Here is a 26551-nt window from a genome sequence, read left to right on the forward strand (position 1 = left end):
GATAATTCTCAACACCGAAAATTGACAAGAAAAACGCCAAAAATTCTCTGAATTCGTTAATTCGTTTTGAGCAGTCGAACAGCTATGTTTTTTTGTTGTTGTTGCTATTGTTGTTTATACCGTGCACAGCCGTCTTTCTAGTCTAGTCACTGGCACTGCTGCTGTTGTTGTTGTTGCTGTTGCTCACATGCACTGCTTTTGCTGTCGCCGCTGCGAAACGTTTTTATGCTTGCCGTTCAAGTCAAGTTCTGCGTCCGAATCGCTTCAGCGTCCGCATTTAACTGAATTACTAAAATGATCTGAGACAGAAACTAAAACTGAAAACTGATAGCAAATGACTTGGCGCAAATGTCCATATTTGCATGCATGTGTGTGCGTGTGTGTGAGTGTGTGCCAGTTAGACCAGCTACATTGTAATCTGCAGAATGTGTGCTCAAGACCAAGACCAAGTCTCAGAAGAAAACAGCCAGCCAGCAAAGACAGCAAAGGCTAAGGCAAAGGTACACGATAAATGGCAAACTGGCAGCGCGAACAGCAAACGCGCTCATAACAGCTGAGCAGAGCGCCACAGCGCTAAACCGTAACAAAATTCAGAGCAAAACTCGCACAACAACACAAATATGGCAAAATTTAACAAAAACAGCAGCGCACGCATATTGGCACAGCGCACTCGCCAAAATCGAACGGAGTGTAAAGTTAGCACTTGCAATATGCGCGGCGAATATCGCAAAAGTTGGTCTCAGCAATGATTGCTGTTGCTGTTGCCGTTATTGCTGCTCCGTGGCTGCTGCAGAAACTTGTTAAATTTGAGCAAGCGCTGCATTGACTGCTCTCAACGGATCGATATGTGCTCATTGCACATTTGTTGTTGTGTTTGTACCACTACTTATTGCTGTTGTTGTTGTTGCTGCTGTTTTATTAGCCGTCTTAATGCGGCCGCTCTAATAGCACTTCTGGTGCTCAAGCCAAATCGCAGCTTCAAGTTCACTTCAAGCGGCCACTTACACATCAAACATGCATGCGAACATACACACACACACTTACATAAATGTTTGGACCACACGCGCACATACGCACATGCATATGTTCAATGCCCAAACCGTCAAATACTTGTATTTTCTATGACCGCTTTGACCACTTTATGACTTCGCGTCACCCTCAGCTGTGTTGTTGTTGTTGTGGCATGTGGAAAATCACTCTCACTCTTTTATATTGCTATGCTATTAATAATTTTCTTGTCGTCGTTCTTTAATTGCTTGTTTTAGCCGTGTTTAGTTGTTTGGGTTTTGCTTCGCCGTGGCGCAATCTCAGCTGTAAAGTTCGTTTTTCGCTTTTTTGCCAAGTTCTCTTAGCGCACAAAACTCTTATGAATTTATTTAGTGCTCTTTGGCTCTTTGTTGGCTTATAAGTGAGCTTCAAATCAGCTGATTGTAGGCTTAATAACGATAAAAAAATAAACGCGAAGAAAAGGTTGCATGTTAGAGTTGATAACTTATCAAAAATGTGTGAATACCATTTGGGTTATAGATTTAGTGAAAAATAGGGTATGTCACTAAAACAAAATTATTCGCATTTAAGAAATAACATATATTTAGCAATTTATACGTAAAAACTTTATACCTGTGCACATCTGGTAGAATTATTTTGTAATTATAATGTAATAATTCCTTTAAAGAATCCCACCTTATGACCTAAAATAATAAAATGGGATATAATGGAATACAATTGAAATTTAGAGAGAATATTATCCTGATATCAATATATCGGTGTATCCAAAATGGATTGAATCTGGTTAATACGTCCCTGTGACTGTGTGTCATAAGAGTTATCTCAATAAAAATGATAGAGCGTGTTTTACTCATCACAGTGTTTTTTTCTGCATAAAATGGATAAAATTGGGCGAGAACTTGATCTAGCCCCCCTATAACTAATATCAAGATTTTCGAACATCCTACTGAATTTACTTCATCTGATTGGTAATGAGCTAGCCTAATGAAACTCAGGTAATATTCTGTTAACAGATAAATTCGGGTCTTTTTACCTCAAAGTTTGATTATCTCAATTAGACGATTAAACACAGTGATTTGAAATTTTTACAATAAAAATAAAAAACTCTTCTGAGAATAATAATTTTTTCGCGGGAATTTTTAAAGTTTGAAAAGCCAACTTTCTGAATATGTGATGGTTATTTTTGAGAAACGAAAATTAATTGGTGAAATTTTAGTTTGTATGAAAAAACGAAAATTCCTATGTTAAATGTATAGAAAACTAAAATAAAAAAAAGCGAACCCTTAGAGTTAAGCTACAGCGAATGGCTTGGGGGAGGATTTTTTTTTGTGAATCACTAACATTTGAGGGGGTAAGATTTAAAAAAAAATTAAAAAAATTTTTTGGAGCACACTAATATATACAATAATTTTCGTTTTTTTAACAAACTCCCGAATATGTCGGTATGAGTTATGTATAGAATATTATATGTCTATATAAAATTGCTTGGATTCCGATCTTCTGGTTGAAGCTCTACACCTTAAAGCGTAATGTGGGCTTGCGAGTTTCAAAAAATCGATTTTTTTTATTGTTATTATTAAATTCTACAACACCTTTAGAATATTGTCCTAAATTTCCAAGTTGATCCGAGTAAGAGTTTCAAAGATACAGTCTTGAGAACCTGTGCGCTCGAGGATAGCTAGGCTAAGTGCGCCGTCTTTAAACGCGTTTTTCTCGAAACTTTGTTTTTGAAGTCGGTTGGAAAGATTTCTCGAAAACTACTCAATCTTCTTCATGAAATTGTACGCAGGTCTTTGAGATACAGTTCTTAAACAGTTGAAAGAAGGTTTTTTTTATTAACAACTATTTGGAAAAAAAATCTCGCAGAATTTCCACTGAAATTTTACTTTTTTTGTAAAAATGTCTGCCAAAAATCCACTTTTCAGTTTTTTTCACTTTAGACACTCCTGTAAAAAGTTATCCTGCCAACGCGGGCGCATCTTTTTTCCGAAGAGTCACCGGAAATGACGTTGCAATAGCCTAATTGATTTTTTTCCAAACATTTCACAGTTTCATTGTTAATAGTGTATGTTTGTAACAATAAAAAGTTCCAATAAAATATAACGTTTTTTATTGTTTGAAAAAATCGGTTTTTTACCCTTAGGATGGCTTCCCTGGCTTTGATTCCTTCAAGCTGCAAGAGTAAAAAAATGTGCGGTTGCACCCGAACTTAGCCCTTCCTTGCTTGTTTTGTAATGTTTTATTTTTTTCCATTTACAACTGGACTAAAGTTTAATATGTTTATATGACTATTTTTGCTCTTTAAAAGTGACATGTGCACATACGTTGCTTCTATAATGAGAGTCAGAAATCTTTGCCCATAAAAAGATGGTTACGTACCATAATAACAAAACAATGAGTCAAATAGTATTCCAGCTTTAAGATAAGATAAGATAATAGGTTATGCCCTTAAAATTATATACCAAAATTTTAAAGAAATATTTCGTATATTTTTTTAGTAACATACTTCTAAAGTCTAAATGTCTTTATAGATGTTATTCTCAAAACTTTCAAATATGCTTGAGGGATTACTCAGAGATAAATATATATAGTTCTCCATACAACGACCTTCGCTGATTTTAAAGCCGTCTTCGACAGCATGAAAAGGAACTATAGGCCGCTATGTCTAAACTTGGTATCTTAGCAAAGCTAATACGGCTGTGTAAGCTGACGTTGATCAACACCGATAGCTCTGTCAGGATCGAGAAAGACCTCTCTGTACCGTTCGATACCAAGCGAGGTTTAAATTCAGTTCTTTTAAACGCCACCATTATTAATAATTAACGGACAAAATCTCCAAGGGAGATATTTTTTAGGTTTCATCTAAGTTCTCCTTACTCGGAATTACTGCAATAGTGGAGTACTTTTATTTTGTAGCATCAGAAAGCGCGTGTACTTGAAAAATATTTAGATTTTCTTATTTAATGTTTATTTTTAGTATTTTTACACTTGATATTTGATACACTTAATGTTTATACCCTAAATATACACGTAGCCTTAAAATTTTAAAACAATTGATACTACAGGATTTTTAATATTCCCAAACAACTGATTGTGCACCTTAAAGAATTATATTTTTAATAAAAACGAAACTCATTCAAAATCCCATCTAGCATATAAATTTACTTTGCAGCAATCCGTGGATAGGTGGAGGTATAATTGAGCTATCTCCTATATTACAGTTTTTTCCATATCTTTAGTTTAAATAACTTAGTATCAATATAAGTATTAACAATAACCCGACACCGCCATAGTAAAGAAACCTTCAATTGGTACTCAATCAATCACTCCAAGACGAATTTCGTGAAGGTCATTTAAAATCCGTTTTTATTCCGGAAACTATTGATGCTGACCGCAAACTGATATCGCAATATTAAGATGTGTCCCATCGTGAGATTAAGACAACTATGGGTAGCAGAGAAACCAGCATATAGTCAGTGAAAATTACGTTGTAAAAAAAATTTTACCCAAACAATACGTCTATTGCTCCAAAACACTACAGAAACTACTTTATTAGAGCTAATTTAAGAAACGAGGAGATGTGCCATTCGAATGGATTTCAAAGCGTGCTAATTGCTTTCCAAGGGAACGCTTTGCGTTAATAAATTGTTAGATTTATTATAAACTCTAAACGACAGCATGAACATTAAGTAACTATGTCTGAGTATCTAATTTAGTACGGAACTCCGAGCATATCAGTACTTAGCTTTTATATAGTTAGGCTCCGCAGTAGTTAAAATTCTTATTAAGGAATACAACAACACTACAATGAGTCCCAGAGCTATATTCAACAATTATTCGTAGTTTATGACATATTTGTTGTTTTTGCGAATGGCTCGACTTAAAGAAAGAAACCGAACGAGGTGTTCTAATAATAGTACCATATTATTGGAACATCACCAACCATACCAGTTTATTGTAAATTATGACTTTTTATAAATAATCACTCTCTTATATTCATAGTGTTTTATAACAGTAGAAGCTTATACGATAGGCACATCTACATATGCACGTGTCAAAACACATCAGTACCACCATTTAGCGCAAAATCAGATATCGAGTTCGTGTCTTAAGTCTTTCGTTTGCAAATCAATAGTCGCCACAAGCCTCACAAATAAGCCGGTCAGTAGCAGCGAATATCTCACAAAATCCGCAGATTTACAAACCAGAATTAACAGCACATACTCTAAGTGTTTGTATGTGCCAATTTCATAATCATAATCCCTCTACTTAACGCTCAGAGTGGCTGTTGGCCACTTAGAAGCCCGTGTGCGTACAAACGAGTCCCCTACAATTCTAAGGAGAACAATTTTTCAATTAAGCGCACAATTATCAAGTAATTATAATAACGCATTTTGTGACAGTTGATCATATCGTTGCCACAACAACAAAAGAACAAAAACGGCAGTTAATTCGCTATGCTTACATGAAAAGAAATCGATGTCAGTCCCAACAAGCTAAATGAGCGGAGGGACAGACAAATGAACGGACAAATGGACGAATGGACGGACATCGTAAGCATGTGTCATGGTGTGACCACATTGTTTCACCGGCATTTCAATACGTTCGTCGATTTGGAGTGGACGCCGTATAGGCTAGGCCGCAGGCGAATATTGATATTCACTCATTTGCTGTCATTTGGACGCTTTAGGGGCAGTGATCGACTTTCAAGCATATTTATATAACCTGAATAGACAGAGATATACATATATGTTATCAACTGCAATATCTTAGGGATTTATAATTCGGAAATGAAAAAAATGCAAAAAACACATACTTGTATGTACTATTTATACAAAACTCTTTCAATAGTTGTTGAGCCTACTTTTAGGCGGAACTTTATTTGTTTAAAAGTGCACATTGAACCCTACCAAAGATGTGTTACAGTTGATATATGTTCTTAAATCCACCAATGCCGCTTAAAATGGCGGCTACTGGACCAATCTCCTGAATCACCTTTTTCAAGATAACTTCTACAAGTGGCGGGGATTCTGAAACCCCTTGATATGTTAAATAAAGTAATTAACTGGAGTTTATTCCGCCGAAGACGTGCTCGTAAAGTACGTACGTTTTTTGCAAAATTACGGGCCTGAAAATGCTTCGCCGGGTACTAAAGATAATAGCCGAAACCAAACGTGCTACTAAATCAGCGTATTCATAGAAATTTAGAAAATACAACAGTTCATATTAATCGGTAAAGAAACAGAAGCAGCCCATCAGCCGCTCGACCTCTGGACACAGCTTGTAATTTACCCGTAAGATTACCGAAACCAAGGATTGAGAATGTTGTGAGGAATGTTGAAGAAGCGAACAGAGAATGCAACAAACTCAGACGAGTTGCTTTTATACACCAAGCGGAGCTATTTCGAAGCCAGAATATTGCTGTATAAAACCTCCGAGGGACCAAACACACTTAAAGGTCACCTCAGGAGCTGCGCATGAACCAATACTCGCAGAACACAAATGTGGCTTGATGCGCGAGGTCTTAAACTTTCCCCTGAAAAGACCGAGGTTATATCGCAAAAAAATAGCTATGCGTACACCAATAGAAACTCTAAGCACACAGAAGGTTGACAACTATATGTATGGAAGATTAGACTCCACTCTACTGGACGCAAATCCCACACACTACGAAAAAAGCGTCTAAAATAAATTGTCTACTTAGAAGATTGATAGCCAAGATCGAACAGGAGACAGGAGAAACCGGAGCTTTTGATGTTGACAACACGGAATAATTTGCTGTACAGAGCGAATGTCAACAAGTGTTTCGCATAGCTGCTCTAAGAATACTCAAGAATACTGTACATATCGTACATATCGTACAGCCTCGGAGAAAGCTTTGTATATAATGAGCGGAAGCACGCCCATCGACTTACTAGAATAAATATTCCCACCACAAAAGAGAAAATAAAGAACGATACCTTCGAACAATGGCAATTTCGTTGAGAGCTGAGACGTGATGGTAAACGGACGGCAAAGATAATCTGAAACATAAAAGAATGGTCCAACAGGAAAAATCGTGAGGTGGATTTTTATATTACCGGACACAGATATTTTAGGAAATATCTATAAAAAAATGGGAAAAGTTAAGGAGACGAAGTAATCGAGGATGACGCTGAAAATTTGTTTTTCAAAAGCATTCGCTTGCAAACACAGCGAAGTAGGCTTCACACTTTGGTCGGAAAAAGAGGAAAACCATAAAAATATGAAATTATATCCAAAACGAACTATGGATAAAAAATTGAGACTTGAACGCAAGTAATAATATGTAAATCTTAAGACGAGAAGTATGGAACACCATCCTGTAGTAATGCGAAAGCGGTCCCAGAGTGGACAATGGACTATTGCTGTGATTACACAATGGTGACGCAGAAGCAACCGCCCCCGAAAGGAATGCTCTTAAAAATTTATTGTTTTTAGGACTCAAAAAGCTAAAAAAACTGTTTGATTTTTGAATACTCTAAGACACTTTCTGTGCCTAACTTCTGTAAAGGAGGATGATGATGTGGATTAATAATTGGGTATATTCTTTATGTGGATTAAATATTTGTACCAATCAGACAGACTTGCTCGCGACATACTGCTATCACCGAAGGCCTTCTCTAACATTCTGAAATTTGATTCTGCACACAAAATTTATTGAAACTTCTTTCTGGAATAATTTCTTGTAAAAATAACCGCACTTTAAGTATTTCAGAAAAATAAATTTGTACTAAGCCCTAATTATGCTGATATGACAGTTGACATAGATGTCTCTGACAGTCATGTCAATCGCGCGAAATTTATATTACATGGCATTAATCTATACTATAGTTTGATATCTGAACGATATTCAACGAATGTTTTTATTGTAGCATAATTTTTGAATACAACAAATTAATTTGCAAGCTATATACATTAGTAAACCTATTTTGAAATAAGAACGACACTTTATTATTATTTTGAAAAGTATTTATATATTTTTTTAAACCGTATTAAAATTCCTCACATAATTTCGTTAAAGTAGTAAAACAAGAATAGAATACCAGTAAATAAAAATTACAAACAGTACATTTAATGCGCTAACACATCAAGGTTGCTATGGTAAGGTGGGGTATAGACGGGGTAAAATTGTCATAAGTGGTTTTTCATACTAGCATTTATTAGCTGACGAATTGTTTTTTATTTTTTCACCAAGTATTCATTGGTTTATCAAGAACATGAATTTACTGCATTCAAATTGAATTAACTTTTTGGTAATTATGTTGACCTTTGTGTGTTATAATACATATTAATTGAACGTTTTGCCTACGCGTATAGACAACAAATGCATAAGTAAAGACATTATTATATTTACTTTAGTTTACGCACTTAATTTTAGTTGCACATATTTTCTGCTATATATAGCTATTGATTTTTGTGTTACACAATTTTGTTTTTGTTTGCTTTTTTTATTTTGTTTCTTTTTGTTTTTTTGATTCAGTAGTGAACTCTATCAATTTGTTCATAAAAATCACTCAAATACACTAACAACTATCTTTTATTTTTCAAAATATATAATTGTGAAGTTTTGTAAATTTTATTTCCACAAATTAATTTAATTTATATCTCAGATATCTTTTATTAGTTTTTGTATATACGCTTATGTGTGAAATTCAAAATATTCGCATACATATAAAAATAAAATTTTAAGCTACATAATATTCTTATTCATTAGTATTTTATTGAATATTTTTTTATTATCTGTTAGCTATCCTGCAACTTTTGTTTTTTTAAAATCACGTATATATGTTATTATTGCCTTTTAATAATATTATTTGACTTATAATTCATACAGTCTGATATAAAATATTTAAATATATTTTTTAACAATAGAATTAAGTAATTATAATAACTAAATCAAATGTTTAATATATACAGAATACATAATTTTAAAATCATTTTTGATTTCTTTAATTTGGTTAGTTTTTGGATTTTGGACTCTTTGAAACAAATATAAATGGAAATTAAGTGTACTTATATTGAACATTTTAAGCTATTATTCTCAAAAATTTAAAATCATTTGCGAAAATTAGGCATATTTGTTTACAATATCTGAATATTATCGCAAATATTATAAATAAAATTAATTTGTTAATTATTTCGAAAAGTAAAAATGCAAAGTACTTGAAATCATTTTGTTTTTCATAATTCGAAAAGGATCACTCCAAGATCTCTTTAAAGCATTTTATAAATATTCAAAAATTAAGAAACCAAAAGCCAAAAAGAAAAAATCGAAAATCGAAAGTAATGATCTATAAAAAACTATTCACAGAAAATCAATAATACATTGTGACAAAAAGTCAATCATCAATGTTTATTGTGTCGCCTTCAAAGAAATCTCCACCAGATGTAATACACTTATGCCAACGATTTTTTCAGTCCTTGAAACACTTTTCATTAGCACTTTTTGTGATGGCCTTCAGCTCCTTCAGTGAATTTTGTTTTATGTGTTCGTTCGACTGAAAACAGGTTTCACGGAGCGGCAATTTCAGTTTGAGGAACACGAAAAAATCACACGGAGTCAAATCTAGTGAATACGGTGGTTGATCGATGGTATTCACTGCGTTTTTGGCTTTAAATCTATGAATAATATTTCCACAAATTTGACCGTTTTCAACGGATGTTCTCACGCAAACAATGAAGGCCAAATAGAACGCCTTATTGACCATATGTCCCTCCAGAACAAATTCATGATGGACCATACCATCAATATCAAAAAAACAAGCATCACCTTGATTTTTGTGCGGCTTTGGCGTGGTTATTTTGGTTTCGCCTCGTTTTTCCCCCTCCATACCGATGATTTTTGATTTGTTTGCATGTCAAACTCATAAACCCATGTCTCATCGACAGTTATAATGGTCTCCATGAATGTGTAAACGGAATTCACGCGATCAAGCATGTCCAAGGAGACCTGTTTACGGTACCCTTTTTGAAAAAAAAAAATGCAGCAGTATCCACCAAAATCATTTGAACGGACTCGCGAGAGATGTCGAGCTCTCTTGCCATCTCTCTAGCCCTTGCCTGATGATTTTCAAGCACCATGTCCTTCACTTTTTTAATATATTCATTAGTTGAAAATGTCGAAGGTCGTCCAGAACGACTGCTTGACAGATCGCGCTCATATTTGGCATAACAATTAAGGACAGTCTTACCACATTGGTAAAATACATTTCTGTTTTTTTTTGAAATATCATTTACCTGGAGAATTTAATAGCAATTTCCGGGTGCTTTTTTGTCACAATTTTCTTTTTGGTACAAAATTTGACATTTTCCACACGAAAAAATATGATGTTGCTTGTTCAATGACTGTAAGGTTATTGAATTGTTTAACAGATGTCCTGCCAACCTAACAAAAAAAAATGAAGGCTCGTTCACAACAAATTTTCCCCAATTTTCAGTTTATAGGCACGACTCTTAACAAAGCTTAAGCTATTTTTGGGCAAAAAATTTTCCGAAACTGAATTACATAAAGTGCATTCGGCAATTTTTACGATGAGTGGAATTATTCAACAAAGAAGTTCCATTAAAATTTGTGGGGAATAAAATTTCTGATTCCGAAACATTCAGAACATTGAAAAATGCCTTCTTTGATAATGGTTTGTCGCGATCAAGTGTTTTAGATTGGTACAAAATATTCAAAGAGGGATGAGACCGCGATGAACCACGTCCAGTACGGCCATCAACATCAAGTAATGACCAACACTTCAATAAAATAAAGGAATTGATTTTGCTTGAATTAACACTATTAACAGTCAGAGATATAACTGGCATCGTTAGAATATCGGAAGGATTAGTGAAAACCATTTAGGCCTAAGAAATGTGAAAGCACTATTGGTTCCAAAATAACACAATTTTTTCGAAATACAGCGTCGCGTTAACGTCTTTGAAACAATGCTTTCCAACTACCAGGATGTAATAAAAAGTATTGTTACTGGCGATAACTATTGGATATATGCTTACGTCACGGAAACAGACGATCAATCGGCCGAAGATCGTGGCAAAGGTGAGCTGAAGCCGAAAAAATCACGTCAAAACAGTCAAAAGTTAAGGTTACGTTGACAGTTTTCTTCAGTTATCGAGGTGTTATGCACTCCGAGTTCATTCCGACCGGCCAACAGTCAGCAAGAAATACTATTTGAGTGTTGTGCGTTCTTTGCGTGAAGCTATTCTTAAATGCGGCCGGATTTATGGACCGACAACTCTTGGTTATTGCACCACTATAATGTACATTCGCATACTGCATTAATACTTCCTGAGTTTTTCAACAAATTTTCAACCAATATCGTGCCGCCGCAACCAACGTATTCGCCTGATTCTATTCATCAAATTCAAACGACCTCTCCTGGGAAACCGTTTTTAGTCAATTGAAGACATTAAAAGTGAATCGCTACGCGCAGGGAAGGCTATTCCGCAAATTGACTTTAACAACTGTTTTTAGGTTTTGAAAAAACGTTTGCACAAGTGTGTTGGGGTCAATTGGGATTACTTTGAGGTGGACAACATAGATTTGTACGAATAACCTAATTTGAAAATTATGAACAAATTCTTACAATTTTTTGCTTATACTCGTAGTAGTATATTACTTATAAGAATTTTATGCCTTGTAGTGTGCATTCCTTATATTTGCTAACTAAACTGAAATAGGAATGATATTATTGATGAAATTCATTCGCGAGTTAGATTGAGAGATTTAGAGTTAGATTGGTCACTTGGTTTAGTCTTTAAATAAGATAATAAGACTTTAAGATTTCAGCATCTAAGTTTCTGCCCAATATTTATTTTCCTGCTGACTAATTATGAACGAATCCTGAGAACTTGTGAAATATAACCGGGTTTGTGATGGGAAAACATTTTGAGTGTCCTTGTTATGACCTCTTGCTGGAGAACGGGTTATAGTAAATGATCAAAACTCAACTTAAAAAGCAAACTTATATAGGAGCCTTATAATTTTCTGAATCTATCTACATATTGAAAATTTGGCAAGCAATTTCCCATCCATATTAATGTATCAATATTTGAATAGTTTATTTGCGAACTCATCATAAATCATGTTTACAATATTTTGGGCGAAAATTTAATTAATCAGCTTTTATTGTTTGTATTTTTAATAAATATTCCTGTATGTATAACTTTCAGTAATGTATATTATATTTTTTAAGATTAAACCCTCTTTAAACGTGTAATTATTTTATGTTTTTATTTCTAAAAACAGATTTTAATAAAAAATATATATTTCATAATTGCTGTAATAGTTTTTAACTCCACTTTAAATAGCTACTGTAATATTTTGTTTTTGTTTTTTAAGTTAACAGATTGTCAGAACTATTTAATTAATTCAAATAGATTACAAATAAATCGTACTTTTATTACTTTGAACTTTGGTATTAATATTATTCATAATAATGTCTTACATTGTTCCTATATAGTTAGAATAAATAAAAATAAGAATTTAACATTTAAACTGAAAGTGTTTTATTTCAAACATTTACATTCAGTATTATTGTAGGTCACACCCTTTCAGCACAATTACTTAAGCAAATATTCCAACGAAAAGCGCAACGCGTTTTAAAACATCCAATTATCGAATTTGCCCCGACGTGTTGCCTGTTGTTGTCTGCAGTTTTTGTAAAGCAAATAGATAGAGAAATTCACAGAAAAGAAACACACAAAGAATTTACATTTTCAGCACTTTTTGAAGAGAAAATAAAATATACATACGTTTAGGTTAGCTAATCAGAAACACTACATATATAAATTTTCTTAATACATAAAGTGCTACGGGCATATGTATGTACAAGTATTCACCCGAAACTAGCAGCTGGATTAAAAAAATTGAAAATGTAAAAAAAATCTAAAAAATTAGACAGCAAATAAGACTAAAGTTTCATAAATTTACAATTAGCGGAATGTTGGTAAATATGTTGAAAACATCATTAAAAATAACATATGTATGTAGACATCGTATAGATGTGGAAAAAAATACTCGTTAAAGATCAAGTTTTTGTTATTCAATGAAACGGTAAAAAAGTTCCTTTAGAGGAAAATTTTAGTTCATAAAATTATTCATAAAAATAGTATCAATACTTTTTTCGTAAGAGACACCGTCTCCTTTATAAATTATATTATAAAAACAAAGAAATCTTACTTTACGAGGAAGCTGAGAGACCTCTTCTTTGACTTTTGGCAATCGAATTGAATTTTGGTTGAAGTTTTGAAATTTAGTATTGTGGTTGTCAACTCAACCAAACAAAAAAATTTCGGTTAAAATGTTGTCAAACTTTCTCTTTTTTTGGTTAACAAATTCCAACTCTGTACCTGTGGGGATGAGTGTTAAGAAATGTTTACTGGTACCAAGCAGTTGTACTTAAACATTATGGAAATTATTTATTAACTAATATAAATAGAAAATGGGTAGAAAGAGCTATTTTATTTATAATTTTAAACTATTTTAATCAGTTATTATGTGCAAATGCATGGAAAGGTGGACAATTTGTTGATCTCGTGGAGTAGAATTCCGAAACTGGACGAGACGAGCTGCAGTTTGAAAACAGTAAAAAATGAAATTAAGGGACCGGGGGAAGCGTTTCCAACATAGAGAGTCGATACAATCTCCTACTCCTAGGAGTACATTATTTTGAATGAATTAAATATTTTTTTGCTCTTCTTCTTTTTTTAAAGTTAGCAACACAAATGAATCTTCAACTGAAATAGCAGAAATTAATTAATTAAAAAATACTTCAAAAAATTTAAAAGTTCTTAATTCAATTATTTAAAAATTATTAAAATATCGAAATTCTTGAAAAAATTCAACAATATTTTAAATGTTTAATAGTAATATGACAGTACATTTCGTAAGCAGAGAAACGTCATATATTAAAGAATACTTAATAAAATTTTATAAATATTACTTATAATTTGAAAATTTCGTTAAGTTTTCAAAAATTTGTTGATATTATAAAAACAATTAAAACCATAATTTTTTTAATTAAGAAAAATTGAAATAAATAATATTATTAATAAAAAAATCTTTAAAGTTTAAAAATTATCAAAAAAGTTAAAATTCTTTCTACTTTTAAAAATAAAACAATTATCAAACAAAATCCTTAAAATTTATTTAAATTTTTAAAACTTTATTCAAATTATATAAAAAATAATTTTAAAATTAAAAAAAAATAAAGAAAATATTTACCTGAAACAATAAATTCAAAAATTAATAAAAACAAATTTAAAATTTTTTAAAAGATTTAAAAAGAAATATTTAAAACAAAATTTGAATTTAATTTAAAAAATTAAAATAAAACTTACAAAAAAAAACAAAAACGTTTTCTTCGGCTGCACCGAAGCTAATATACCCCTCACAGGTGCATTTCTTTTAGTAACTATGTGTTCCGTTTGTATGGAAGCTATATGCTATAGTAATCCGATCTGAACAATTTTTTCGGAGATTATATTATTACCTTAACCAGAAATCTATGCCAAATTTCGTGAATATATCTTGTCAAATGTGAAAGTTTTCCATACAAAAACTTGATTCCGATTGTTCAGTTTGTATGGCAGCTATATGTTATAGTGGTCCGATATTGGCAGTTCCGACAACTGAGCAGCTTCTTGAAGAGAAAATGACGTTTGCAAAAACACGATATCTTAAAAACTGAGGGACTACTTCGTATACATACATACATATATACAGACGGACAGACAGACAGACGAACATGGCTAAACCGACTCAGCTCAACATACTGATCATTTATGTATATACATACATACATATGTATATACTTTATAGGGTCTCCGACACTTCCTTCTGGGTGTTGCAAACTTCGTGACAAACTTAATATACCCTGTTCAGGGTATAAATATTTAAAACTATCAAAATATCTTAAACAATCTTAAAAAATTTAAAAAGTTAATAAAAGCTTTAAAAATATAAAAACTTAAAAAAACTTTACAAATAAAAGATTTCTAAAATTTCGTTAACTTTTTAAAAATTTATTGATATTATAAAAAATAAAGACAATTAAAAAATTATTTAATTTTCTTTTTATTCTATTTACAACAAACAAAAAACTTTAAAGAATTTTAAATCCTTAAAATATTAAAAAGAAATTGATAAATTAAAAAAATCTTTAGAAAAATTAAAAAAGTCTTTACAAAGGTAAAAAATGTAAAAAATCACAGTTTATCAAAACTGAACTCCTCAGAATATTGTTATTTTTTTGAAATAAGTCTGAAAATGTATCAAGTCTTAAAAAAACAAAATTCTTTATGACTTAAGAAAATTTAAAATTAAACACAGTATTGTTTTTTATCTTCTTTTAAACGCTAAAAAATAATAATTAATCAATTATATTTCCGGAATATGAGAAACTAAACAAAATCGATTGTATGCATATAAGTTCTTATATTTATTATATTTTTGAAGGAAAGAAAAGGAACGATTTTCGCTAAACAAAGAAAAAAATAAACTAAGGACAATGTATTTCCAGTTCCACGAATTTCATAACACAAATTAAACTGATTACATGCAAATAAAAAAAATAAACAAAAACTAAATTATGTTCGTAAGAATTTTTATTATTATTTCTGTTTCTTTATTATAAACTAATAATATTTAAACGTATATTTAATATAGTACATGATTGCAGTAAATAGTATTATAAACAAAATTAATAATAATAATAAAGTTCGCTAAATTGCTTAATTGCTTCACATTTGGATGCGCAGAATAACTTGCTAAAATCAAAAGAAAATAAATTTTGCATACACTGCATAATTAAACGTGGTTATTTGTAAGTAATTGACATGCAACGGAGCTAAGCAATGAAAGATTACGTCACATAGGGAATTTTAAGAAACTTAATGGCAATTAATTGTCTTACTGAATTTTTTCCCTTTCAGGAGGGAGTAGGGTTTTTCAAATTTTTTTTTTTTTTTGACATCTTAATATATAATATATTTGGAAAGATCAGTTGGAAATTTAACTTCAAATCACTTTTGAAATAATAATCGTTTCTTTAGACTAACTTGTAGCGTTGTTTAGAAAAATACTTAGTTTGTTATGTAGTTGCTTAAACTATTTATTCCAATACACGAGATGAAATTGTAGCTTCATTAACTCTATTTTAAAGAAGAGCATTTGTTTATGTTAAGTACTGCGTTATAACTTCATTTTTATAAAACTCCACTTTTCGTATATTTAAAAAATGTATTGAAAATCGTTTTGATATGGTACATTTATCGTTTATTAATATCGTTTATGTATTTAAGACTTCTATAATGCCTACTAAGTATTTTTTATTATTATTTTTTTTTATTCAGCAATCGAATTAAGCAACTAATATAAAGCAAAATATACCGCTCAACCACTGTATTACTACGATTCAATCGTAGGCGCAGCGGGAGGGGAAAAAACATGCAAAACCAAACTCATAACAGTTTCGAAGGAAAAATTATTAAATGGTTATCTATAATGTACTTAATAAAATAAGTGTTTTACTTAAAGATTAATGGGTTCATTTTTCGTACAACAAACTTGCTCTATACTAGATATGGGACTTTTTTTACAATGCCCGAAGAATGTTAAATTAGTCACATAATTTAGGAAGGAAAATCAAAAACTATTTATAAAATATATTGGAATGCAGTAAAATATGCAAGTAAATTAGAAAAAAAAAAACTATGCGCTCTTCATTTTATCTATGCAAGCGCAATGCCATTACAGAGCACTAAGGGACTGGGTCACACAACCACACTAACGAACAGCACTAGCGCATCAACACCGCACTACATTACGCTAACCACATACAAGCAGTATAACTATGGCTATACAATTAAACTTGCGTCACGCACTGCGCATATTTGTCCAGTTCGCCGCGTAGAACCTTCACACGATCCGTCTCCTCGCGCAGCAAGCGCATCAGCTCATCGATGGTACGCTGTTGTGACACCACCGTCAGCTCTAATTTGCCCACACGCCGCTCCAGTTCGCCTATACGCGTATTATCACCGCCTACAGGCGCCGCAGTGTTGCTGGTACGCGGCTGATAATGATTATTAGCACCGATTGAATTTTGGCTGGACGCCGCTGTCGCTGCCGTGGTTGCCGCCGCTAGAGTTGCGCTTGTAGCGGCTGAAGGAGCGATGCCATTGGAGCTGGGCTCACTGACAACTGTCGGTGCTGGAGTAGTGTTGCTCTTCATTGCCGTTGTGCGCGCACCACCACCACTACTGCCACTGTCTAACAGCGAAGGTGACATACTGCGATTGCGTATCGAAAGGCTGTTAGGTCGTATGCGCACATCTTCGACGGCGCTCGGTGCTGCTGTCGTCGCAGCCGTTAGTGATGAGTCAGTGGTGAATTTATTGCTCATACTCTTGGTCATGATGTCAGCAATAGTATTTGAATTTAATTCCTTCTTCAATAGTTGTTGACTACTCTCGACAGTCATCGATTGCTGCATGACGCTCGACGTAACCGAGGAGGATGACTGTACTTTTGTGGTGGTGGTGCTGGAGCTACTGGCTGTGTTGCTGCTACTACTGTGACTGCTGCTACTGTGACTTGCGCTGGCCGTGTTGGCGGTGGAGCTGGCAAAGTTGTGACTGCTATTCGTCACTTTGACATCATCGCCAAGTAGGCGTGATGTGCGGTCGGCTGACGCGCTAGTGGGCGCTTGCGTGCGTGGTTCTACACTGGGTGATGTCTTCTTTTTCACTTGCGTTGCTTTCAGCTCCTCCATCCAAGGTGCCTTTTTCTTTTCCCATTCGCGTGGTTTCGGTTTGGCCAAGGGCTCCTCGCCGGTGGAATTATCATCGGAGGAGTGTAGTTTGCCTTCTTCTTGTGAGAGTTCGCCACCGGATGCACCACCACCGCTGCTACTACCATTGAGGTAAATTGTGTTGTTATTATTGCTTTCGCCGATAATATTGATGGCTGCCGAAGGTGGTCTCCGCTTGGGCGCCTTTACACGACCCGCGCGCATGTCGGGTAATATGGAGGCGCGTTCTAGCCGATCGAAATCGGAGTCTTCAACCGCTATAGTGGCGGCGCGGCGCATCACTACCGCCTCGCCATGGCTACTCGCCGACATCTTGCTGCTGCCCATGCCGTCGGCAAAGTCTTGTGAAGCAGCTGTGGTGAGTTTGCTGTCGGTGCCTTTCGTCTTTTGCTTGCCAAAACCGAAAAGATTGCCTGTGTGAAGGAAATATATAAAGTGCAACATTAGACATTTGCTTAAACTTATATAATATTTAGCCAACTTACTAGCAACACCCGAAACGCTCGATGGCTTCTTCGTGGTCACGGTGGGCTTCTTCGTCAGCACTGGCGGTGGTGTCTTCGTCTTCTCATCCAGGCTCTCCAAGCTCTTGCGCAATTCATTTGTGACTGCGGCGGAGCTCGACGACATGCTGCTTGTTGTTGTGGTCGTTGTTGTAATGCTACCGTTATTTGTCAATATGGTCTTTGTCTCCTGTGAGTGTTGCTGTTGCTGCTGCTGCTGCTGCTGTAATTGTTGCTTTTTCAATGCCAAGCGGCTGCTGGCGTCCGCCGCATTCGCCGTCAAATCTAGATTTTTATTCTCCAACGATTTGCGTTGTGCGGCAACATTGCCGCTCTGCAAGCCTGTTTCAGAGAGTATATCGTTGAGTGAATCATATGAGCCGAAACTGTCCTTACGATTTGAACTTTGCGTCGACGAATTACTGCCCGACTTCTTGATGAACACCTTCGATGTGGCAGCTGTGCTGTGTGCTGCCGCCGATGTGGCTGCCGCACCGGTGGCTGATTTTAACTGTTGTGCTGTGTTAGCGTTGGCGGTGGCTGTAGCATTTGTTGCTTTGGCAGTACGCTGTGGATGTTGTGAGTCGCTCAGCGATGTAACTAAAATGGGGGCGAGAGAATAGAAGCAAAAACAACGTTAAATTTGGAGGCAAATAAATCAGAGTTCAGTTTATAATTAACGAAGAACGCTAGAGTAAAAGGCTTTTAGCTAAATTAAGACAAAACACATATGGTACATATACATATACGAATATATAGCAGCAAGTAGAAACGGCAACAAACAACAAACCGCAACAAACTCAAACGACAGTCACCGGCAAAGCACTAATATTTGGTCGAGTATATTTGAAAAGTCTTTAATATGTTTATATATATGGAATGATTCAGCAACGAGCTAAGGCATGTCAAACAATATTGACTATTAATAAACCCATTTCTTTATATTTGTTTTGTTGATATTTTTTATACTAAATTAACACTTCGCAATCGAAAAAGTATGAATGTGAGCAGGTATGTGTGTCCAAGCATGATACTATCAAAGAAATCGCTTGATGAGTACATACTCACAACGTGAATATATGTACGTATATACATATTTATCGAAATTAAAATTGCTAGCGTTGGAACTACTCGTATACTACAGCTGGGAGATTTACTGAGTGATCGATGGCGTATATAAAGCAAATATATGCGAAAATATAATATATCTGAGTAAATGAATAAAATATACAGTTTGTCACTATTTTATACTGGAAATTGTTTATTAATTTTTCAAATGAGAAATTTTGAATATTAATTATTTTGCAGTTTGGATTTAATAATTTTTCCTATATATAAAGTATATTTAAAAAACCAATTCTTTAGACGAAAATTTTCTTATGAATAATTTAAATTAAGTATTATTGAAGCGAGAAATTTATAAATTAGTCAAATTTTAAACAGACATTATATTCAATTTCCTGTTGAGTAAATAAAAATAAATTCGTATTTTTGTACAAAAATATGTTTTAGATACTGTCTGTTGATAAAAACGAAATACATACATATATGCAGCAATGTACTATTTTACTTTTATCTACTTAATGATATGACAACGTGCTTAATGATATCTAAACTAATTATTACTTAAAATTTATTTGTGTAAATTATAAAAAAAAAATTAAAAAAAATTTAAAAAAAATTAAAAACAAATAAAAAAAATTGTTAAACAATTTTTTGTGGTAATTTTTGAATAGTAATAGTACAGGGTTTTTTTATTGACCATTTCTAATTCTTGCTGTCACTATACGAATGAATAGAATTGTACGTGGTGTGAATTGATCCTGAGGGATTAGGTCACTCTAGGGGTTTTAAAAATCTTTATTTTTTTGTGCAAAGAACACGTTAGCGTTCTAAAAACATTACTTAATTGGTAGAATAATGGTTTTCATTCAATAAGTACTTTCTTTGATCAGCGACGCCCGTAAAAGTTCTCTTGAAAAAGGTAATTTCGAAGACTGGCTCAGTAGCAAGCTTTTTGTTTCAAAACGCCAGTATATTCTACTCAATCAAAGCCTTTTTAAGGGCTCTAGATTGGTCTAAGCTCTTAAGAAAACATAAATTTATATAAAATTACAAAATTTATATAAAATTACAAAATTTTTAATTTTTCGGTTTTCTGAATATAAGGTCATTTGTTGATACTGATCGCAAAGAAACTGTGGAACCCTCTCTTATTTTACAAGAGATTTCATTTAAACAGAGCATAACACGGGGAGTCAAATGAATTGCAATTCAGGCAGGACAGGGCAACGGTGAAAAATAATCGACAATTGTTTCGTATAGACTTATTTAAAAGTTACACACAAAATTATACCCTTATTTTTAATGACTATAACAAGTTCGACTGCCTTTTCATTTCCTCATATTTCTCTACGATCGAGTCGGCCTACTGAGCGTACTATTCGCAACACCATAACCCATCTTCAGACCAAGCATTGATTATTCGATAATATTCGACCGAATAGATCACATGCAGCACGCGGTGAAGAAAATATAGCAGCCGTAGCTGAAAGTGTACACGAAGACCGTGGAGAATCGATTCAGCGCCGTTAGCAGCAACTCGGACTGACGTATGGAACGACTTGGCGCATTTTAGGTAGAGATAAATTGAAAGTGAATAAAATACAGCTTTTGCAAGAACTGAAGCCACTCGAACTTTCCATGCCACACCGCAGCGCTCTATGGGCTCTTGAAAAGTTCCAAGAAGATTCGACGTTTTCGAGCCAAATTTTGTTCAGCGTTAAGACCCATTTCTGGCTTATGGGTATCTAAACATTTTTGGGTCGGTCGATTGGCCACCAAGATCATATGATATCACACCGTTAGACTTTCTGCTGCAGTCGAAAAACTCGGACGAGTCATCAAAAATTAGACTCAACGTTTGGACTATTTGAAACGTAGCCGCGGCCAACATTTGAAAGAGACGATCTCTTCAAAAAATAAATGCCAAAGAATATTCTTTCAAATAATAATAAACATTCCCCATTAAATTTGAAGTTTCTGTGTTTTTGCTTTAAGAAAGTAGGGAACCTCGAAATGGATCAACCTTTAGTTAAATGCATTTAACGTGGATAGTGTAACAGATCTTGCTTTTATGCTTTTAACTGTACTAAAATGATAATTCATTTATATGGGAGCTTATTAATGAAATCGTGAACAAAAACCAAAGAAAAATATTACATATCTGCTTAAATTTAATAATAAGTATGCTATTATAATTGATGTTATGCGGTTACATTCGGACGCAAAATGAGCTAGGGAAATCTCAAGTTTAAATAAAATTGTCGTAATAACCAGTCGCAATGCAAACAAATTGCGCAATAAAGGAATAAACTCATATAATCAAAACGCAAACATAAAATATAATTATATACGATAGACAGGAGTCAAGAAGATACAACAAAAACATTTTGCTAAAGCGCACTAAAGCTATTTGCGCTCAAATGACGACACTTCATTTTTATTATTATTATTTTTTTATACAATATCAAGAAAACGGCAAATAAATTGAAAAAATAAATCATATTCATCAGCTAAAAAAGTATTAATTGAGCGTTGGCGGTATAAGGCAGACGCACACACATACACACACACACACAATTTAAATATAGTGTGTTCGTTTAAGCAGCGCATCAAACCAAAAGCAGAGGCAACTTTAACAAATTATAAAAACAAATATGACTTTTAATGAAAAGAAACACAATTTGAATAACAACAAAGCGCCGTAAAGTAAACATAACAACAGGTTGGTCAGCAGAAAAAACAACAATAACAACAATAACAACAAAAATGAGAGAGAAACTGAACACTCAACACTTTCCAGACAAAAGCACCACTTTTAAAGGTCACTCAACAAACACAAAAGACCGAAGAAGAAAAGAAAAATAAATTGACAACAAAAAATCAAGTAAAAAAAAATAACAAACTTTACACAAAAATGGTGGCTGAGTCACACGGCAATTCAAAACACGTAGCATGAATTAAATTCGAAATGGAAATCGAAATCGAAACCAAAACCAAAACCGAAAGAAGCGAAAATTCAATTCTTCACGCCAAGGCGCTTATAAAGAAATGTGGAAATGAGACGACGAGGAAAAAAATGCGCTTCGCCTTGTTAGCTATGCGACAATAAACGAGCGCTAAACGGCATATTATGTGTGGCAGGCAAGACAAAGCCACAATAGACGATACGAAATCACTCAGCGGCCGCCTGGCGCTTGCCGCCACTGTCATTGCCGCGCCATGCAACATTATTAGCTTTGTTGTGGCAAATTTGAAATTCACACAACTAAATGATATTTAACAAGTAAGCAACACTTCCGCAATTTAAATATGTTTATAAGCTTGAGGAAAACACTTAACATACTTTCACTGAGATAACGCGCGCGTCTTTTCTATTACAAATGCTCGTGAGATTTATGGCGTAATAAGGCAACAATTAATTAGGCGGTTTGTGGGTGTTTTAATATTACTTCTATTAGCCAGTAATTAACTCTGCAAGCGCGTTGAGCACACAACCGAAGCTAGCTGACTGGCCGACTAACCGTTAGAGGCTTTGAAACGCAACAAGCCAGCAGGTTAGCGGGCTAGCAACTGCGAGCTGGCGGACGAACGAGTTGTTGAAATCAAATACAAAAAATGTGAATTAAAGAAAAAAGTATAGTTAAATTGTATTTGCCATTTTGCTTATTAAAAATGGAAAAATAATATAAGTAAAAAAAGAAATAAAAAAAAATTATAACAAAAAAGTTGATATAAAAAAAAATATAAACGATATTACATAAAAACAATATATAGAAAAAACTGCATAAAAATGTATATTATAAAATTTTTTTATAAAAAAGTATCAAAGTAAATAAATAATAATTAAACTGTATTTGCAATTTTGCTTATTAAAAACGAGAAAAATATATTTAAAACAAAATCATGCAAAATGTATATAAACGAAATTTTATAAAAATATTATGTAAAAAATTTATAAAATTATGTTAAAAAACTATATAGAAAAATCATATAAAAAATAATATAATACAAATAATAACATAAAAAATTTATTAAAAAAAAATACTTATATAAAAACAATATGTAGAAAAAATTTTAATAAAAAAATTTTATATTACAAAAATTGTGTATAGAAAATATGTATATGTCAAAACTCGATATCAAAATGTACTTAAAAATGTGATATAAAAAAATTATAATAAATAAATAAATGAAGAAAATATGATAGAAAAAATATTTAAAATAAATATTTAAACAAAAATATTTAAACAAAATTTTATATAAAAAGTGTATATACAAAAATTAAAAGAAATAATAAAAAAATAATAAAAAAAATAATATAAAAAAATAAAAAAAATAATATAAAAAATTTAACAAAAAATAATAAAAATAAAAAACAAAATAAAAAAATTATAACAGAAAACCAATTAAAAGACCATAAATTTATCTTCAAAACAAAAACTTTTTAGTATAATTTGTAACCTGAATTTTTAATATTACATATACATATACAAAAAGTGGACAAATATTGCCTGAGAACTTTATTAAATTTTATTAATATATAACACAAAAAAATATTGAATAAAAACTCGCCGATCAACTTGTGTTGCAAAAATTAGATGAAATCACGTCGCCGTGTATTAGGTAAGCGCGACACACCTCACACTTGATCGTGCGCACATTTGAATATTATATACATATATGTACATATAATATGCAGATAACTTGGACACATGGAAACACTACACGTAACTCGTATGTGCCGATATCACACGCAAGTCCAGTGCAATCAAATCGAAACAAAAGACTTTGGCGACAAACTGGCTTCAACTGTGTACAGTGGTGGGCATAAACGTAAGACGCATAGAATATATACATATATTCATTCGAGTACACAAGTAAACAGGGCGATGAGTCACTCCTGTTTAAATATATAGCAATGTATTTTACCTAAGTGTTGCATATTTCGTTCTTCTCTTTCGAAAATAACGTCAATAAATTTCTTCAAAGACTCATTGGTTATGATATTACAGGTAGTGTAAATAAACATGCAAAGTCTTGGTTTAAATACCAGCGCTTTCAGCTTCTCCTTTTAACTTTTTCTGAGATCGAACTAAATTCCATTTCCCGAAATTATTCGTTTTCGAAACACTTTAAGCTGTCCAAGTGGGATATGTTTTTGAATCAACCTGTAACCTCACCGAACCAGCATCCGATTGCGATACAACCACAAAAGAAATACCTCAAATGGTAAATTCTCGTAGATGATTACTTTCAAAACTTAAGCAGAATCGGACTCTTAATTTTGTTTTGCTCGCATATCGAGGATTTTAGAACAATTAAAAAAAGGAACACTAACGATCGGCGTTTCGATTATCGTTTTTTGAAAGGAAAATCGCATAGTGAAATCAAAGAGTACTTAGTTGTTGTATACGGCGACACTTCTTCTTCGATGGCGACTTTAAAATTGATTTAACGAGGTTCAACGTCGTCTCCCGTCGGTTCTTTATAAGCCATTCGCAAGTGCGTTGAAAACGGCCTCCACAGACGATAAGGAGACAAAAGACCAAGATCGTATATCCGCAGACCGTTGCTTGAAATTTCATGAGATTGCTAAGACAGTAGGTAACTTAAAATACCGCGAGGAATTGGAAATGTTTTGCTGAGACAGTAGACAACTCAAAGCAGAGCGCGGGCTGAGAAAGGTGTTGACGCGATGGACACTTTTAAACCAGTTCTGAAAGATCTAAGTAGGCATTGAATTTACTTGCGTAAAAGTTTGTCACAACCCCTGGAATAAGTGAAGAAAAATCTCCTTTATTTTCTGCTAGATATTTCAAAGTCACAGTGGCAGGTATTTTTATGAGAGGGGAAAAACGATTCTGGAATTGTATTGTTTTGACGGTAACGCATTTTTATGCCCACCACTGTACATTATGTTACAAGACCGACTGAATGTCCGCATAACAAACAGTCACACGCATCCATCAAACCAAATATGTCGTGTTTGTAATTGTGGTAACAACAACACTTTGCTGAAGCGCCAAATTTATGCGGACAATGCACGAATGCGTTGCTCTTCCGCTTAAAAAATTTCAATTTTATTTACACACTTTTCTACAACTAATGCAGCAACTTTTTTTTATATATCAGCAACAACAAATAGCGTTCTTTATTGGAACATTTTTGATTGGAAGGTAGCCAGCAGCTGACCGCAAGCACTGTACTTGCCCCATTAGTAGACATATTGCGCTACCCACTGGATTCTAGATATGCCAGCGTACCGACAGCTAAACTTTTACCATTTCACATTTTCGGCACAGCAGGTGTTTCAGTTGCACGTCTGAACTAATTTTTAATTGTTGCTGTTAAGTAAAAATGCCAAAGCTTTTTAAGTACACTTTCAACCACTTTCAAGGCAAAGCAATCGGCAAAATTATTAGCGGCGCTCAACACAAAACGTACAAAACCAAAAATAATGCAAAGTAAGACAAAAGAAATGAACACAAAATGTGAAACGCAATAACACTTCATACCACAAATAATTGCGGCCGCGGCGCTGTGGCATGGACTTGGGCTTTACGCATACCGAACGCGCTCGCACTGACTGAATGGCCGAATTTTATGTTGTTGCCTCTTCAAACGCGCTTTGGTGTGAAAATCACTGACATTAACTACAAGAAAAATGCGTGTACTCTATCAAAAATTTATCGCTAGCACTCACGTTGCGCACAAATCGGAGGCCAAAACTTGGAAAACAAAAAGCAAGCCAAACAAATCGAGCGACCAAACAAACGCGCTGGCAAACGCAAATACAACTGACCAACAAAACCAGCGCACAATCGCGCGGCGAGAATACTAACTAATAGACAAATAAAACAAAGCAAACTATGTGATAAACAATCGAAAGAAAACCAAAAGTGTTACACTCAATTCCCATTGTGAAGAGCGTGAATAGATCAAAAAACGCTCGGTCGCTTGTAACGTCGGCAAAACGCGCGCAGCGTTAAGCTAGAGTCAACAATAGCTGGCAGCAGCGTTAAGCCCTCGCCGTGTTGGACGTCATGCCCGTTGCGCGAGCAAGTTATCCATTAGCGGCCAGCATTGAGCTGTCAGCCAGCCAGCAAGCTTGCGACTAGCCGCCACACTCCAGCCGAT

At 33.7% G+C, this 26551-nt stretch overlaps 1 protein-coding gene across 12 annotated transcripts in view; it reads right to left on the bottom strand.

Moving 5' to 3' along the window:
- Positions 1-10127: 10127 nt before the first annotated feature.
- The window catches only part of LOC120768434 (serine-rich adhesin for platelets), a 59815-nt gene continuing 43391 nt past the window's right edge, over positions 10128-26551 (bottom strand). For 9 of the 12 annotated variants that reach the window (XM_040095178.1, XM_040095162.1, XM_040095146.1 and 6 more), the window contains 3 exons: positions 18332-18949; positions 16918-18259; positions 10128-12682 (listed from right to left, as the gene is read on the bottom strand). In XM_040095178.1, coding sequence (XP_039951112.1) covers positions 12634-12682; positions 16918-18259; positions 18332-18949 — 2009 coding nt within the window. In that variant the 3' untranslated portion in view covers positions 10128-12633. Of the gene's footprint in view, positions 12683-15987; positions 18260-18331; positions 18950-26551 lie in introns of those variants that run through there. The other 3 variants (XM_040095209.1, XM_040095187.1, XM_040095194.1) reach the window with 2 other exon arrangements.

The sequence above is a fragment of the Bactrocera tryoni genome, chromosome 1 (assembly GCF_016617805.1).
Source record: "Bactrocera tryoni isolate S06 chromosome 1, CSIRO_BtryS06_freeze2, whole genome shotgun sequence".
Classification (NCBI taxonomy): Eukaryota; Metazoa; Arthropoda; class Insecta; order Diptera; family Tephritidae; genus Bactrocera; species Bactrocera tryoni.